General features: G+C 42.2%; 1 protein-coding gene across 1 annotated transcript in view; it reads right to left on the bottom strand.

Annotated features, from left to right (window-relative positions):
• Positions 1 to 6,194: 6,194 nt before the first annotated feature.
• DOK5 (docking protein 5) overlaps positions 6,195 to 16,051 on the bottom strand; it is a 174,980-nt gene continuing 165,123 nt past the window's right edge. The window contains exons 7-8 of the mRNA XM_017536600.2: positions 15,158 to 15,278; positions 6,195 to 6,954 (exon numbers count right to left, since the gene is read on the bottom strand). Coding sequence (XP_017392089.1) covers positions 6,890 to 6,954; positions 15,158 to 15,278 — 186 coding nt within the window. The 3' untranslated portion in view covers positions 6,195 to 6,889. The remainder of the gene's footprint in view (positions 6,955 to 15,157; positions 15,279 to 16,051) is intronic.

A 16,051-nucleotide genomic window follows, 5' to 3' on the forward strand; every position in this document is an offset into this window, starting at 1 on the left:
AACACAAGGACGGGTGTGGTGGCTCACACCTATAATCCCAGCACTTTGGGAGGCCAAGGCAGGTGGATTACCTGAGGTCAGGAGTTCAAGACCAGCCTGACCAACATGGTGAAAGCCCATCTCTACTAAAAATACAAAAAATTAGCCAGGCATGGTGGCATGTACCTGTAATCCCAACTACTTGGGAGGCTGAGGCAGGAGAATTGCTTGAATCCAGGAGGCAGAGGTTGCAGTGAGCTGAGATCATGCCACTGCACTCCAGCCTGGGTGACAGAGTAAGACTGCCTCAAAAAGAAAAGAAAAGAAAAGAAAAAAGACAACAGATATTTGTGAAGATGCAGAGAAAAGGGCATACTGCTTATAGACTGACGCTGAGAAGGTAAATTAGTATAAAATCTATGGGAAAAAGTATGGAGATTTTTCAAAGAACTAAACATAGAAGTACCATTACATACAGCAATCTCACTACTGGATTCTTACCCAAAGGAAAAGAAATCACTACATTAAATAGATGATTTTACTTATATGTTTATTGCAGCACTTCTCATTATAACAAGGTCATGGAATCAACCTAAGAGTCCATCAGCAGCTTATCAGATAAAGGAAAATGTATTATAAACACATATTTATATATAGCATATATATACAAAATAAAAATAAATAAATAATATATATAAATGCATACCATGGAATACTATGCAACCATAGAAAAGAATGAAATCATGTCATTTGCAGCAACGTGGATGAAGCTGAAGGCTATTATCCTAAGTGAAATACTCAGAAACAGAAAGTCCAATGCCTCATGTTCTCACTGATAAATTGGAGCTAAACAAATGACTACACAAGACTCTACGGGGGAATAACAGACATTGGAGACTTCAAAAATGGGGGGATTGGGAAGTGGGTGAGGATCAAAAAATTACTTATGGGTACGATGTGCAGTATTTGAATGATGAGTTCACTAGAAGGCCAGATATCATCACTACGCAACAGTGATGTAAAAAAACTGCATTTGTACTCCCTAATTCTAAAATAAATACATAATTTCAAAAAGCTGTCACATTGAAGAGAACAATAAAATGGATAAATGAACAAGAAAATAGAGGTAAGACACAAGTTACTAATATCAAAAATAAAAGCCAGGCTATCCACATCTAATCCCATGGACACTGAAAGGAAATTTAAAAAACATTATAAACACTACACCACAAATGTGTTAACTAGATTGGTTGAACCAATTAATTCTTTGAAAAACACAATCTACCAAAACCTACAAAAGGAGTTTAATTAATTCCATTACTGATGAAATGGAATAACCAATAACCCTTAAAACATTTACATATTCTAAAACATTATGTGTAGCCATATTAACTTATTTAAACTAGTGGGTCCAGAGGGTCCTGTTTTGTCAAGAACATTTGAAAATGGAAAATATTTAATTTTAATATATTAGCTCAAGGAATTAATGCCCACTGTGAGATGTTTTTGCACAATGGGTACCACATTTATAGGGGATGCAGGCAAAAATGATACTATTTTCGTGGTTAAAGGAAGGTATAGGGGCCAGGCACAGTGGCTCACACCTGTAATCCCAGCACTTTGGGAGGTCAAGGTGGGTGGACCTCCTGCGGTCAGGAGTTTGAGACCAGCCTGGTCAACATGGTGAAACCCCATCTCTACTAAAAATACAAAACTTAGCTGGGTGTGGTGGCGGGCACCTGTAATCCCAGCTACTTGGGAATCTGAGGTAGGAGAATCACCTGAACCCAGGAGGTGGAGGTTGCAGTGAGTTGACATTTTGAAAAAAAGGAAGGCTTAATTGTTTTATGTATAGCAACTCTCTAAGATAATTGGGGTTATCAAATTTACATGTTGTGGTATCCCCAGGTATTATTCTCATTTGATCCCTGTATTGATTAAGGATGTGGATGTTTCCCAGTTGATGCATTTCAACAGATGCTGAAGTTAATTCACAACCTATTTTGTAGAGGCATAACTCAATCCCCACTCATTTTTTTTTTACATATGATCTTTGATCTTTATATATGTAAACTTTGGCTTTTCAAAAAAAAAAAAAAAAAACACCCAAAGCAAAAATACTAAGCCTTATCTGTATTAGTCTGTCCTCGCACTTCTACAAATAACTATCCGAGACTGGGTAATTTACTAAGAAAAGAGGTTTCGTCGACTCACAGTTCCACAGGCTTAACAGGAAGCCTGACTGGGGGACCTCGGGAAACTGACAATCATGGTGGAAGGTGAACAGGAAGCAAGCACCTTCACACGGCAGCAGAAGAGACAGAGAGAGTGAAGCGGGGGAGCTCTAGACACTGTCCAACAACCAGCTCTTGTGAGAACTCCATCACGAAAACAGCAAGCGGGAAGTCCGCCTGCCTGATTCAGTCACCTCCCACCAGGTCCCTCCTTCAACACCCAGAATTACAATTCCCCACGAGATTTGGGTGGGGACACAGAGCCAAACCATATCATTACCCATGTGCAATATCTGTCAATCCACCTAAGTAACGCCTGCTTTTCTGTAGAGGACAGAATGCAGCCTCACCAAAGGCCAAAGGTAATAAAACTGTTATTGTAATAAAAACAGAAGAACTTGGAGAAAGGAAGCAGGGGTGCATGACAGGTTGGCTGGTGGCTCAGCGCCGACGCCTGAGCTAAAGCAGCTGGAGGCTTGCTTCCTTCCCTTCCTCACCCTCCCTGCCTTTTTTGCAGCCTCTGCTTTGCTTTCACAAGCAGACCCCGGCTGGCTCTTCCCTATTAAAAAGAACAGTGTGGGAAGGCCTGAAACTTCAGACATCTCAGAGAAACAAAGAAGGTCAAACCAAGTCTCCTTATTAGTTGTTATAGCAACAAAGAAAATATTGCAGAGGCGCTGAAAATGCCACCTGGAAACCCACTTCTGGAGCTGCAATTACAGCACATCTCCCCTTCCCGTGTGTTAACCCACGCACGGAATCGCGTTTGTACCTGTGTGCCAGAATTCTGCATCTCCTGACGAGGGAAACATCTCGGGCAGCCCACTCGAATGGAGTCACTGGCTTGGCTCCACCACCTGACTTTTCACAGGTGACTTGGATAAAAGCACAATGCTGATTGCCTCCAGATGCCAAGTCTTACCTGATGGGTCCTCTCTGCATTTGTCTTCTCAAGCTTTCTTAAAATGAGATGTTATGCCATTTACCACAGGCACTGGAATTACCTAGAGACACCAATGGAAAATGTAAATTTACGGACTCCACCCTAGATCATGTGAATAAGTATCTCTGTCAACATATAAGAACTGCTAGCTTAGAGAGGGGAGTGTGGGTGATGGTACTTTATTTAGTGCAGATCCAGGCAAAAGATGATCACTTGGCCCTGCCTTGGCTGAATCAAATCACAACAGATTGATCCAGTGAGTTTGCAATGAAATCAGCCAACTGTTGATTTTCATGAGAAGATGGGCAGCCTTACCTTCGTCCAGTATTTAACCTACAGAATTTAAAAGCTGAATATGAAAGGGAAATTTCAAGTTGGCTGTCTTAATGAAATCTGAACATTAATATATTTTTTCTAGCACCAAATGAAATATTTTGTTAATATAGTTTATATAGTATTTCTAGTTTATACAGTATTCTCCCTCTCAAAAGTCCAGATTGTTCCAAGAAGAAATAGTAAAATGTCTCCTCATACAAATGTATGTTTTTGTTAGTTTTTCTGTTTCCTGAGCAACTGGCTTACAAATTGAGTCTCTGGATCAGACACGGTGAAGGCAAACACATTTCTCCTGTACACATCCTGGCATACCCATAGAGCTGTTAAATAAGTACTTGGAAAATGAAGGTATAAATTTCAGAAACTCGGGTAGTCTTACTTGAGAGCATTTTAATCACTGCTGCAATATTCTGCCTTAAACTGGGTAAAATATATTTTTAACAGAGTTAAAGATGCAAAGAGAAATATGAGATTTACTTCCCTACCCCCATCCTTACCTCCCACCAAAAGAAAAATGTTGCTTTCTCCAACATATAATTAAAACAGAAATATCATAGTTTAGCCTCCAGATCCCAGTTTATTTGCAAGTTGCCATGAATGCTTTAGAATTTAGTTTGCATTAGGTAAAAATCCACCAGAGCTTTGAAAAGCGTTCTCACACTATGTTCGCTACTTGAGGTAGAGATTTAGAAAAATAGCAAAATCACTCCAAATCATCATTCCTCTTATTTAAGGCTTAATATTAAAGTATTTAAATTTCTTATGTTTTCTACCTGAAACTGTGAAAATAATGTAAGATCGTATTTGAGATTTTTATTTTATAGCAGGGGATCTAGAAATAAGAGTCAAATCTACCACTGGTATTTGTGAATAGAGTTAACTGAAACAGTCATGGCTATTTGTTTATGTATATTATGTATGCTTATGTATGCTAAAAGCAGGCTGGGCATGGTGGCTCATGCCTGTAATCCCAGCACTTTGGGAGGCCAAGGCAGGCAGATCACTTGAGGTCATGAGTTCAAGACCAGCTCTGCCAACATGGTAAAACTCTGTCTCTACCGAAAACACACACACACAAAACTAGCTGGGCATGGTGGTGGGTGCCTGTAATCCTAGGTACTCAGGAGGCTGAGGCAGGAAAATTGCTTGAACCTGGGAAGTGGAGGTTGCAGTGAGCTGAGATCGTGCCGTTGCACTCCAGCCTGAGTGACAGAGTGAGACCCATCTCAAAAAAAAATTAAAACACACACACACACACAAACAGTCTATGGTTGTTTTTGCACTAGAAGGCAACAGAGACCATATGACGCAGAAAGCCTAAAATATTTGCATCCCAACTCTTTACAGAAGAAGTTTGCTTTCCCCTAAGGAAGCTTGCCTTAGGGAGTTACAGAGCTGACTCAGGAATCAGATCGCCTGGGTTCAGACATTAATCATTTAGTAGGTAAAAGATCTTGGACATATTAATGACATAATTTAGATATCTTGAGCCTCAATTTCCCCATGTGTAATATGAAGATAAGTATACTTACCTCATGGAGCTATTGACGCAACTAAGATAATACCACAAGAGCACTTAGATTTGTGCCCAACAATAAATAAAGCTGATAGTGAAGCCTAATCAAATGCTCTTTCTGTCAGTGTTTCCTAAAAATCCTAGAAGAGGTTCTCACTTATAGTTTCCTACATTCAGCAACATTTCTTTGCACACTCATCAGCTTGAGGCTTGCTTCAGTAATTTGAACTTCATTAAAATTATAATTATTTCTTTAATTTCATTTCCTTTATCTACTTCTTCAACTTAATCCCCGCATTGCCTGCCAAGGCCCTGGGAATCATGGAGAATCTCTTCTGAGACAGCATTAGAAGAGAAAGAAAATAAAACAAGAACCAAATAAACTTGGGGAAATGAACAGTGAGGTAATTATCAAATGTGCATGGCAAACCAAATTTTTAAAAAACAAAAATGAAGGCCCCTGAGAGAAGAAGGATCAGCTAAAATTGTGTGAAGAGCCGCTTCAGAGAACCCAGAGAGAACACAAATGCATTTCGGGGAAGCCATTAGCACTAAACAATTTTTACACACCTAATCTACTAATTAATTGTTACTTGAATTCAATCCTTTCCCCAATATTTCTCAACCGCTTAAAACATACATCCTGACCAGCAGTGTCCTTGGAAATCCTAGCTAACTCAGATCTATAAAACTATGCTTTGGTTATCTGAAATTCAAATTTAACTGGGTATCCTGTATTTTATCCGGCAAAGAGTAGTGAACCAGGCAGGCGCAATCCCTGCTTGCTCTGAAGCTTTAGAGAAACTCTAACTTTAGGTGCTCACAAAATTCAATTCACATCTAGCACTGACCTTCTCTTTACAAGTTCACGGCCACTGGGGGCCCATTTAGCAGGTGTCACTGTATGGTATTTGGAACTTTATTTTCTTGTGGTACTATTCTGGAATTAAGGTCTTTGGCAATAAGGACTGTGTCTTTTTATCTCCACATCCCTGGACTCCAGTACAGTGCCTGAAACCCATAGATGCTCAACGCAGCCCACCTGCATGAGTGAGCAAATGCATGAATGATTGAATTCATATTAAACACAATACACAACACACTAGCAGCTCACATGCAAAATGTCCACACACCCTTCAGAAATACCTAGGATAGAGAAAAACATGTTGCCAGAATCCAAAGACCATATGGGTGAAGAATGATCTTTTATTTTCAAATGTTTTATGAAGATACTTCAAACAAAATAAAGGCTTTTAAAAAAGGGGGTAAGAGGGTGAAGAAAACATACGAGAGAGAAATTGTAACCCTGTAAACAATGCTATCGGGTTCTTTGAAAGAATAGTCTTGAACAGAACAGGTAAGAGTGAGTCAAAGCACTGATTTAACTAATTGGTGATATAATCAAATATAATATCCAGTAGTTAATCAGAACCACAGTATTAATAACTGAGGAATAGGGTGTAAACAAATAACAAATAATTAAAAGCCACTTTATTGTCAATACTGACTCTTATACAACTGAAACACTTGGAAGGAAAATCACAAGAATCCACAAAAGGACAGATTCAGAGAAGTGCAAGGGACAGGGTATCTACAATAGAAAATCATTTCGTGACATTGACTTCTTGCTGTCCAGCTGTAAAAGAGGGAACACAAAGTCAATATCTACAGAGCATGTTTCAATTACACTAAGAATTTAAAAAAAGAAAAAGAAAACAAAGAAAACTGTTGTATTGCAGAGTTTCCCAATGACCACACAATTAGCCAGAACTTTAAGCTTCTTTTCTTCTTTGTCACTTCCCTTGCTGTCATTCTGTGACCTCCTGGGTGGATCTGCAACTGGTACATCACAACTGTGTTAACAATTCTTGGCAGTTACTGTCAGTGCTCAGATCTGCAGGCTGGAAAAGTCTCTGTTCGATGAAGCTTCAGAGGGCTGGCAACATCTTTTCCAAAAAAAATTTAAAAGCAACAGTTACATTTCAGGAAAGTCCACAATAAAATTAGCTGGTAACAACTTTCTCTCTAACAGAAATAAGCAAATGTACTTAAGGCAGAATTTTTTCCAAAGGCCACTCACAATGATATGTAAATGAGTCACAGAGATTGCATGATTTGCATATCATTTGCATGTGGCCTTTGGGCTGAGCTATGGTCAGTCCATTAGCAACTATTTTTTTCCTTGATTTTTCATCTGTATCAGCCCGTATATCTAGGGTATTTAGGAGAGATGAGATAGAAACAGGACTATGGAAACTTTTACCTTGAATACTCTTTGGAAACCTGCGCAGTAATGACAGTCTTAGGCTTATACTTTGGTAATCTTGTAAATGTTAAGGAGAACTTCCTAAACTTCATCCAGCCCTTATTATTCAGGTTTAGATTTCAGGCCAAACAGAGTTTAAAAAGTCAAAAAGGCAACACAAAACACTCCTATCAGCCCCCTTTGTGACATATTAATAATACAGGAATTGTCAAGCATTTTCTAGAAAGAGCCAGACACTAAACATTTTAGATTTTGCAGACCATATGGGCTCACTGCTGCTACTCAACTCTGCTGCCTGCAGCACAAAATCAGCCATAGTTAGTACGTAATGAATGGGCAAGGACGTCCTAACAATGCTTTATTAATGAAAACAGACAGCAGGCTGGATTTGGCTCACAAGCCATAGTTTGCCAATCCCTGTAGATACACGCCCTGATTTAATACAAACTAAAGGTTCTACTGCCATCTGCTGGCCAAGGGTCACCATAAGCAACGAAATTTACCCGGCTAGATTAAAAAGTCAGGACTTGGCAAACAAAGCCTTCATAACAGACTTCAAGAGCCTTGGTGGGTAAATGTGTGGATGAAGGCACAAAAAACAGGACTGAAGCCAGTGGAGCATGTCTTCCCCACCCACACACATTCAAAACAATGCTATTTTTATGTTGTGTTTTTTTTTTCCACCCAGGCTGGAGTGCAGTGGCGTGATCTCGCTCACCGCAGCCTCGACCTCTTGGACTCAGGTGATCCTCCCACCTCAGCCTCCCAAGTAACTGGGACAGGTGTGTGCCACCACACATGACTCATTTTTGTATTTTTCGTACAGATGGGGTTTCGTCATGTTGCCCAGGCTGGTCTCAAACTCCTGGGCTCAAGTGATCTGCCTTGACCTCCCAAAGTGCTGAAATGACAAGTGTGCGCCACCACACCTGGCAAAGTTGTTTTTAAACACGGAACCATGCAAAAATGTTTACGGTGGCATGTGGCCCTTCAGCCCTGAATTTACACGCTATCCTTTTATCACAAACAGCCCTGACCTCAGTTCAAGTCCCATTTGATCTTCCTCCCAGAAGCATGAACTTAGACAAGGACGAACATCACTCTGACTCATTTTCCACTCCTAGGGAATGGGGAGAAAACACTTGTTTCCCCCTCTCACGGTACTGTTCAAGAATAAAGGAAACACACATGGCATCATGAGCTGTACAGTCTCAAATAGATTACTATGGTCACAACACCAAAACAGAAACAAGAGAAAAAGAACATCTTAGATTCAGATATTTGCAAGACTCAAATCTGAACCAAAGGAAAGTGATAAAACCTGTCATATAGTTGCACACAACACCAGCGATAACTATTAGCTAAGTCTTGAATATTAAAATATCCCAAATAATTAGAAATCATTTCTCCCAAACTCCCAACCAGTTTGAACACCTATTCTATTCTCTTTACGACACACAGACACAGGCACACACTATTATGCAGAAAAATTGCATTAGTGAGTTTGAGTACTGTAAGTAAAAATCCAGGAATATCTTTATTACAGTTTATCAAAATCTCCAGGGAGCAGAGAGCATGCAAATATTGTTAGTGCAGAATCCACATTTTTATTCAACTGCACAGAAAAATGACTGACAGCATTCACTTGAGGTCAAGTCAAAACGAAAACCCTTACAGTGTCTATCCTGAGGGCTGAGTCTTTCCTGCATGGTTTGAATGCTGTGTTTAGTACAAGGCCAGTAAAGTGAACGAAAGGCTTCCCGACCCTTCCCACATGGTTTCAGTTCACACAAAGGTCACAACTTGGGAATGACCTGCAGACCACATCCGGGCCCAAACCTGTTCTCTGGCCTGCACAGGCTCATAAGACATTTGAAATTGCTTATTAATATTTAAAAAGCTGCTGACTGTCCATAAAGATGTCAATTTCCCTGTACTCCTGGAAACCTGGAAGGCAAAACTAGCCCCACATTCTGCTAAGCATGACCAACTACAGAGAGCAGACTGCCTGGTGTCCCTGACATCCACCAGGGACCCTGCCTGCCTATACCTGCCCCGTTTACTCATTTGCATAGCCTGCTTGGAGCCTGTAGACATGGGCATTTTAGAACTTTTACATTTGTTGGATCTGAGCCTATTATTTCCCTCTTAACTTCTGCACATATGAGCTTTGTGGCTGTGTTAGAATTAATGTTGAAAAAAACAACGTGAACTTCTCCAAAGTAGCCCCTTGCTCCAAAAATCTAACATCTTTAAAATAAATATGTCAATTGCACGTGTTGGAATGGATCCTCTGGAGGCATTTCGACCTCAGGCAACCTGCATTTGAATCACCCATGGAGGCATGATTTCCTCCCACAGGTAAGATCAGATGATGAAGGCAACAGCCCGGATTAAATGTCAGAGCACTGCGGTGCTAATGCCAGAGGCTGCATCCACCAGCCACGAGGCCTTGAGAAGACTTTCACCTCCAAAGGTCTCTGTTTCTTCAGCCATTGAAACGGAGAGGAGAGTACTACTCTCACCAACTCCAGTGGTTGTCAGGAGAACCACATAACGCTACACGGAAGATGCCCGGTTCCGTGACACAACTGTGGAGTGCCACTCTTTGATTTCCTCAGTTTATCTGAAGTCTGATCAATGATATACGGGCCCAGTTTTTCTTGTTTTTGTTTTGAAACAAGTGATACCATCTTCCAAGACAATTCCAGCAGAAGAGTTCTGAAAATACTGGAGCAAGGGAGCACTTTGGCATCAGGGCAAAGACAGCTGGGATGATAAGTTTGAGAAGGAAGTCAGAGTGTTAGAGGAACACTGCACTAAAGCCAGACGCTCCTGTGCTCAAGTGCAGTGGCCTCGGGGCTAGTCTCCCACTTCCTCTCCTGTCCTCTTGCAATCCCGTGAATGAAAATATCAATTACATCTGACACTACCATGCTGAGGACCCTCTAAGGCTTCCCCTTACACTTAGAATAAGGAAGCCTTGATAACCTGTAATCACCACCCCAGCTGTCTCTTGATACCCCTTAGGCACCAGCGTCACAGGCTTCTTCCTGATCTTTGAAGGCCTTTGCATTTGCTGACCTCTCTGTAGAGAATGTCTTCCCCTGGCTCTCGGTATGGCTGCCTCTTCTGGACTTAAGGTCTTGGGGTGATCCAGGGTCTTCCACTGACTACCCCATCTCAAGAAGTCCCTTGTCAGCATCTTCTCAATGCCAACAGCTCTGCCTCACTTCCTTTAGCATAAAAACTTTCGTTTCCATTGTTCCATATGCCAAATCTGAAATTATGTCTGCTTGATTATGGACTGTGACTCTTCATTAGATTATAAACTCCGAGTGTGGAGGAACGTGCCTGGGGAGGAGCCCTAGGTACGTCTGTCATCTAGCACAGCACTTGGCCTACACGAGATGCTCAATAAACGCTTACTGAGTAAACAAAAAATGGATGGATGGATGAATGAATGAGGAATAAAAACCTTAAAATCTTTGCTACCTGCTAGATAGGTAATCTTGGATGCATGACTAACCCTTCAAATTCAGTTTTCTAACAGCAAATGAGAATAAATTACTCTGTCAGGTAGCTGTTTTGGGATCTAAATAAGATCACGTATGTTAGGTTCTGGTGGAAAGTTGGCACACAGTAGGTCCTCAGAAAGAGTAGCTTTTAGAAAGACCCCATTGAATATGGCTTGTCTCCCTTGGAAGGATGAAATCTGAGCTTTCAGCACTGCAATGGTGGTATGTGAACGTTTCTTCATGTAACAAGAGGGAGAAGAGGTTTTCTGTCCAAACAGATGTGCAGAGCTTCGGTTTAAACAGGTTTCAAGAGGTTTTCTATCGCAGGAATCTCAGAGCCCTCAAAATATTGATTCGTATTCTGACTCTCCATGAGAATTTAAAATGTAGCATTCCCCCAACTCTTTTGACCACAGTACTTTTCTTTTTTTTTTTTTTTTTTTTTGGAGTCTTGCTCTGTCTCCCAGGCTGGAGTACAGTGGCACAGTCTCAGCTCACTGCAACCTTTGCCACCTTTATTCAAGTGATCCTCCTACCTCAGCCTTCCGAGTAACTGGGTTTACAGGTGTGCACCACCATACCCAGCTAATTTTTGTATTTTTCGTAGAGGCAGGGTTTCACCATGTTGGCCAGGCTGNACCGTCCCTCCCCTATTTCCCCCCAACTGACCCCAGTGTGTAGTGCTCCCCTCCCTGTGTCCATGTGTTCTCACTGTTCAACACCCGCCTATGACCACAGTACTTTTCTTAGGCGGAAGGTGCCACCTACCAGAGTCAGCTTTCCACAGAACACAATTTGGAATACAGCTACGGTTGTAACTGCTGTTATTTTATCCAATGAATTCCTAAAAGAATCCAGTGCATAGTGTTCAACATAAACTTGTTCAATGCTTCTGTAAGTTTCTTCCATGGTTTTCTTTCTTTTTTTTATTTTTTATTTTTTGAGACAGAGTTTCACTCTTGTCACCCAGGCGGGAGTGCAGTGGCATGATCTCGGCTCACTGCAACCTCTGCCTCCTGGGTGCAAGACATTCTCCCCCTTCAGCCTTCCGAGTTGCTGGAATTACAGGCATGCACCACCACGCCCTGCTAATTTTTGTATTTTTAGCCGAGATGGGGTTTCACCATGTTGGCCAGGCTAGCCTGGAACTCCTGATCTCAGGTGATCCATACACCTCGGCCTCCCAAAGTGCTGGGATTACAGGCGTGACCCACCACGCCTGGCCAGTTTTCATTATAAACCTATTTCCAATATTGATTTTGTAACTCTATAATCATAGAGGAGAATTTCTATGAAAATTTTAAAATGAAGTGGGAAAAGCAGTGAAGGTAGATTAAGTATATCTTGTGTGGCACCTGTCAAAACCAGCACCTCCCTTTCCCCACCAAAAACAGTAAGAAAATGATGAATTGCCTCTCCTCACAGTTTCCATGCAGACACCTTGAAGGGGGGGGCCTAGGGAGCCCCAACTTGTCCTGTGCCATCAATAAAGTCCCCTGTGATCAGCCAAAAAAAAAGAAAAAAAAAAGAAAATGATAATTCCCAAATCAACCAGCAGGTGGCTCTCAAAGATTAAATTTGGGGAGAAAATGGCCTTTATTCTCAAACCAATTTGGTAAATTCCTCCTTAAGGGTCTGTATCATTTCCAACATTAACCTTCAAATTTGCCAGAAAAAAAAAAAAGTCAGCCTGAAATTTATTAATGTAGGTGAATTGGCCAGAGGAATTACAACCCATAATCACCAGTAAAACAAAAAGAAATTAAAGGCTCTGTAAATTCATTATACGGAACACACCAGGCCACCAAGTCATTAACTTTTCCCAATCTTATTTTCTTTTTCTAAGGGGGATGAAAAAGAGGAAACAGGGAAGGTAGGTGGTATAGGTAGGAGAATAAAACTTTTTTTAAAAAATTTACTTGTCATATAAATAGCCACTTATAATAAGCAAGATAATTTTAGGTACCCTGTGAACATCTTTCACATCTTCAATACTTACTATTTATTTTCTGGTCGATTAAAAAGCATAACTAGCTGGGTGCAGTGGCTGATACCTAGAATTCCAGCACTTTGGGAAGCCAAGGTAGGAGGATTGCTTGTGCCCAGAAGTTTGAGAACAGCCTGGGAAACATAGCAAGACTCCCTCTCTACTAAAAATAAAAAATAATAAATTAGCTGGGCATGGCGGCACAGCCCCGCAGTCCCAGCTCTTCAGTAGGCTGAGGCAGGAGGACCACGGGTGCCCAGGAGGTTGAGGCTGCAGTGAGCCATGCTCGCACCACTGCACTCCAGCCTAGGCAAAGAGCCAGACCCTGTCTCAACAACAAAAAGTATAACCAGCGATATAACAGTATTAAGGTAGTAAAATATGCTTTTTTAAAAAGGTATATTAAGATAGAAGCGAGTAAAATTGAGTAACAATCTGGTATGTATACAACAAAAACTGTCATGATATAACACAAATATTGCAAACATCTTTGAAGTTTCAATGGGAATCAATAGCATTTGTGACAACCTGATGTAACCCACTCTCTCTGCAGAGGTATCCTGGAAGGTAAGCTTATTTGTGAATTACTAATTCAGTCATTTGCTCGGCTGCTCATACAGGCACTCAGAATCTATTTTTGCAGCATCTGCTATGTGCCATGCTCTCTGCTAGTGAACAGAGCACAGAGTCTCCGTTGTGCTCCGTTCTAAACTAAAATGTAAATACCCCCAGTGCCTTCTTAACATTATGCCTTCTTTCGCCAGACACTAATGGAAAGCATGGAAGGCACTGGGGGAGAAAATGATAAAGATAGAAGAGGCGCAGCTCTCCTGCCCTCCTGGATGTTACCGCTTCCTGGGAGAGCTGACCATGAGTCAAGGGGCCACGTAATTAAATATGAAATGAAAACTGGTCATCATCTGCATCTTATGAGTGCACGTAATCAGAGATGTCCACACGAGTTACAATAAAGTCCATAGGGCTTCCTTGGAGTCTGAGGGGCGCTGGAGGTGAGCAGGAGTCAGCTAGATGAGGGACGGGTGCAGCATACAGGACAAGCTGCCTAGGGAAGAAAGGACCAACAGCAGACTGAGAAAAACGCTGTTGTGCCCAGGGTTCAGAGCGGGCGTGGAAGACTGAGGCGGCAGTCTTCTGTGGTCATTCATTCATTCTCGCATTCACTTATTCAGCAAATTTCTGCATGTAAACTACAGGTAGTCTAGCGCACGCTATTTCAAGTTTGGTGATCTTGTACCTCATCATTAAAAGGGTTTTTTTGCAAGTGTCCCCCACATAGGTTTGTTTAGTTGTTTATAAATTATATGTGTATAAGGTATTCTTTGTACTATGAAATGTTAAAAAAATGTTTGAAAGGATAGGAGAAGGTGTAAATACAATTTTTTCTTCTTCTTTTTTTTTGAAATGGAGTTTCGCCCTTGTTGTCCAGGTTGGAATACAATGGCACGATTCCAGCCCACTGTAACTTCTGCTTCCTGGATTCAAGTGATTCTCCTGACTCAGCCTCTCGAGTAGCTGGGATTACAGGTGCGTGCCACTACGCCTGGCTAAATATTGTATTTTTTTAGTAGAGACGGGGTTTCGCCATGTGGGCCAGGCTGGTCTAGAACTCCTGATCTCAGGTGATCCACTGCCTTGGCCTCCCCAAGTGCTGGGATTACAGGTGTGAGCCACCGCGCCCGGCTAGCTGAAATAGGATTTTTTATTGTTCATGTTGTCCCCGCTATGGACTGCTGTGTATCACGCTTCAGAAACCACTTCCCTGGAAGAAGGGCTTATTAGGATTTGCTTAAAGTCATCCAGCAAATCGGAAGCCATGACTTCTGGCCTCAGTCCAGGATGGGGTCTACACAAACAATGGCTCCTAAACCTGAGATCTCAGGAGAATCACCTGGAGGGCTTGTTCAAATACAGGTGGCCTGGCCCTACCCTCGGAGCTCCAGACTCAGTAGGTCTGAGGAAGGGCATAAACATTTGAGAATTCAATAAATGCTGATGCTGCTGTTCATCAGTCCACTAAGTCACTTCTTCAAGCCTGGTCCCTGGCCCCCACCAGGACCCCGTGTAAGGTCCGTTAAAATTTCAGATGGCTCAGCCACATCCTATGCCTTAAAATCTAGAGTCTCTGGGGATGAAACCCAAGAATCTGCATTTTAAATGACTTCCCCCAGGACACTGTGAGAGATGCAAATATCTGAGAAGTATGGTTCTAGAAAGATTAAGTGCCACATGTTGTGAGGACGTGATGGGGGTCCAACCTTTGGAGGAAGGGCACTGAGCAGCTGGGAGTTCAGCTGAGCCCTCTCCCCAGAACTGCCAAGCCTGGCCCCCACCACAGACACAGGCAGCCCCGCGCTTACCTTGCAGGCGGTAGAGCTGACCCGTGCTGTGCTGCCGTGTGATGTGCTGCCAGTAGGCGCTGCGAGGCAGGGGCACCATGGTGCTCAGCGAAGCAGCCCGCTCACTCATCTTCATCTGGAGCTGCAGCCAAAGGGAAAAAAGTTGTGCGTTAGGAACACGGGGGCTGAAAGAGGCCCAACTGAGGGAACAGGAGAGCATGGAGTGCAAGAAGTGCAAAGCTGGCCAGGCTGCAAATCAATGAGCCTTTACTGATGGCGGTGGGCACGGCTGCCAGCGACTGCTTTTCCTTACTTCACAGCATCCATTCCTTACTCTGCTGGCAACACGGCATTGGTGATGCTCCTTTGGGGAACTTCCCTCCAACTCAGCTCAGTCCCTCCCATCCTGGAGGGGCTGATTCCACCGCTGACTTTAGGGTTGGGCTGGTGACCCGTTGTTGGGATTCACTCAGTGATCAATGTCTCAACCCATGCCAGACCAGTCCGAAATAATTCGTTCAGACATTATGAGACTTTGTGTGGAAGAGAGAATCAGCAGAAGTAAGCTAAAGATTTGTGACTGTTTTGTTCATTGCTCTATCCCCAGAGTCTAGAATATCGCCTTGCACATAGTAGATGTATGAGTACCACCTGTTGAAGGGATAAACTTTCTTGTGGAGTTGTTGAGGACTGAAGATGGGACTGGAGCCTATCTTGGAACAACAAAGGGACAAGCTGACAGTGAGTAGACATCATTCAGAAGAAGACAGCCAAGAAAAGGAGAGAGAGGTTTTGACAAGCTCCACAGAGGCCTTGGATCCCACTGAATCCCGAGGCTGGCCCCAGCCCAGGCTTTTCAATTGTATTAGCCATTTAATTCTTTTCAGTTTTCGATTTTTTTTTTTTTTTTTTTTT

This window comes from Cebus imitator, unplaced genomic scaffold (genome assembly GCF_001604975.1).
Source record: "Cebus imitator isolate Cc_AM_T3 unplaced genomic scaffold, Cebus_imitator-1.0 Scaffold99, whole genome shotgun sequence".
NCBI classification, from domain to species: Eukaryota; Metazoa; Chordata; class Mammalia; order Primates; family Cebidae; genus Cebus; species Cebus imitator.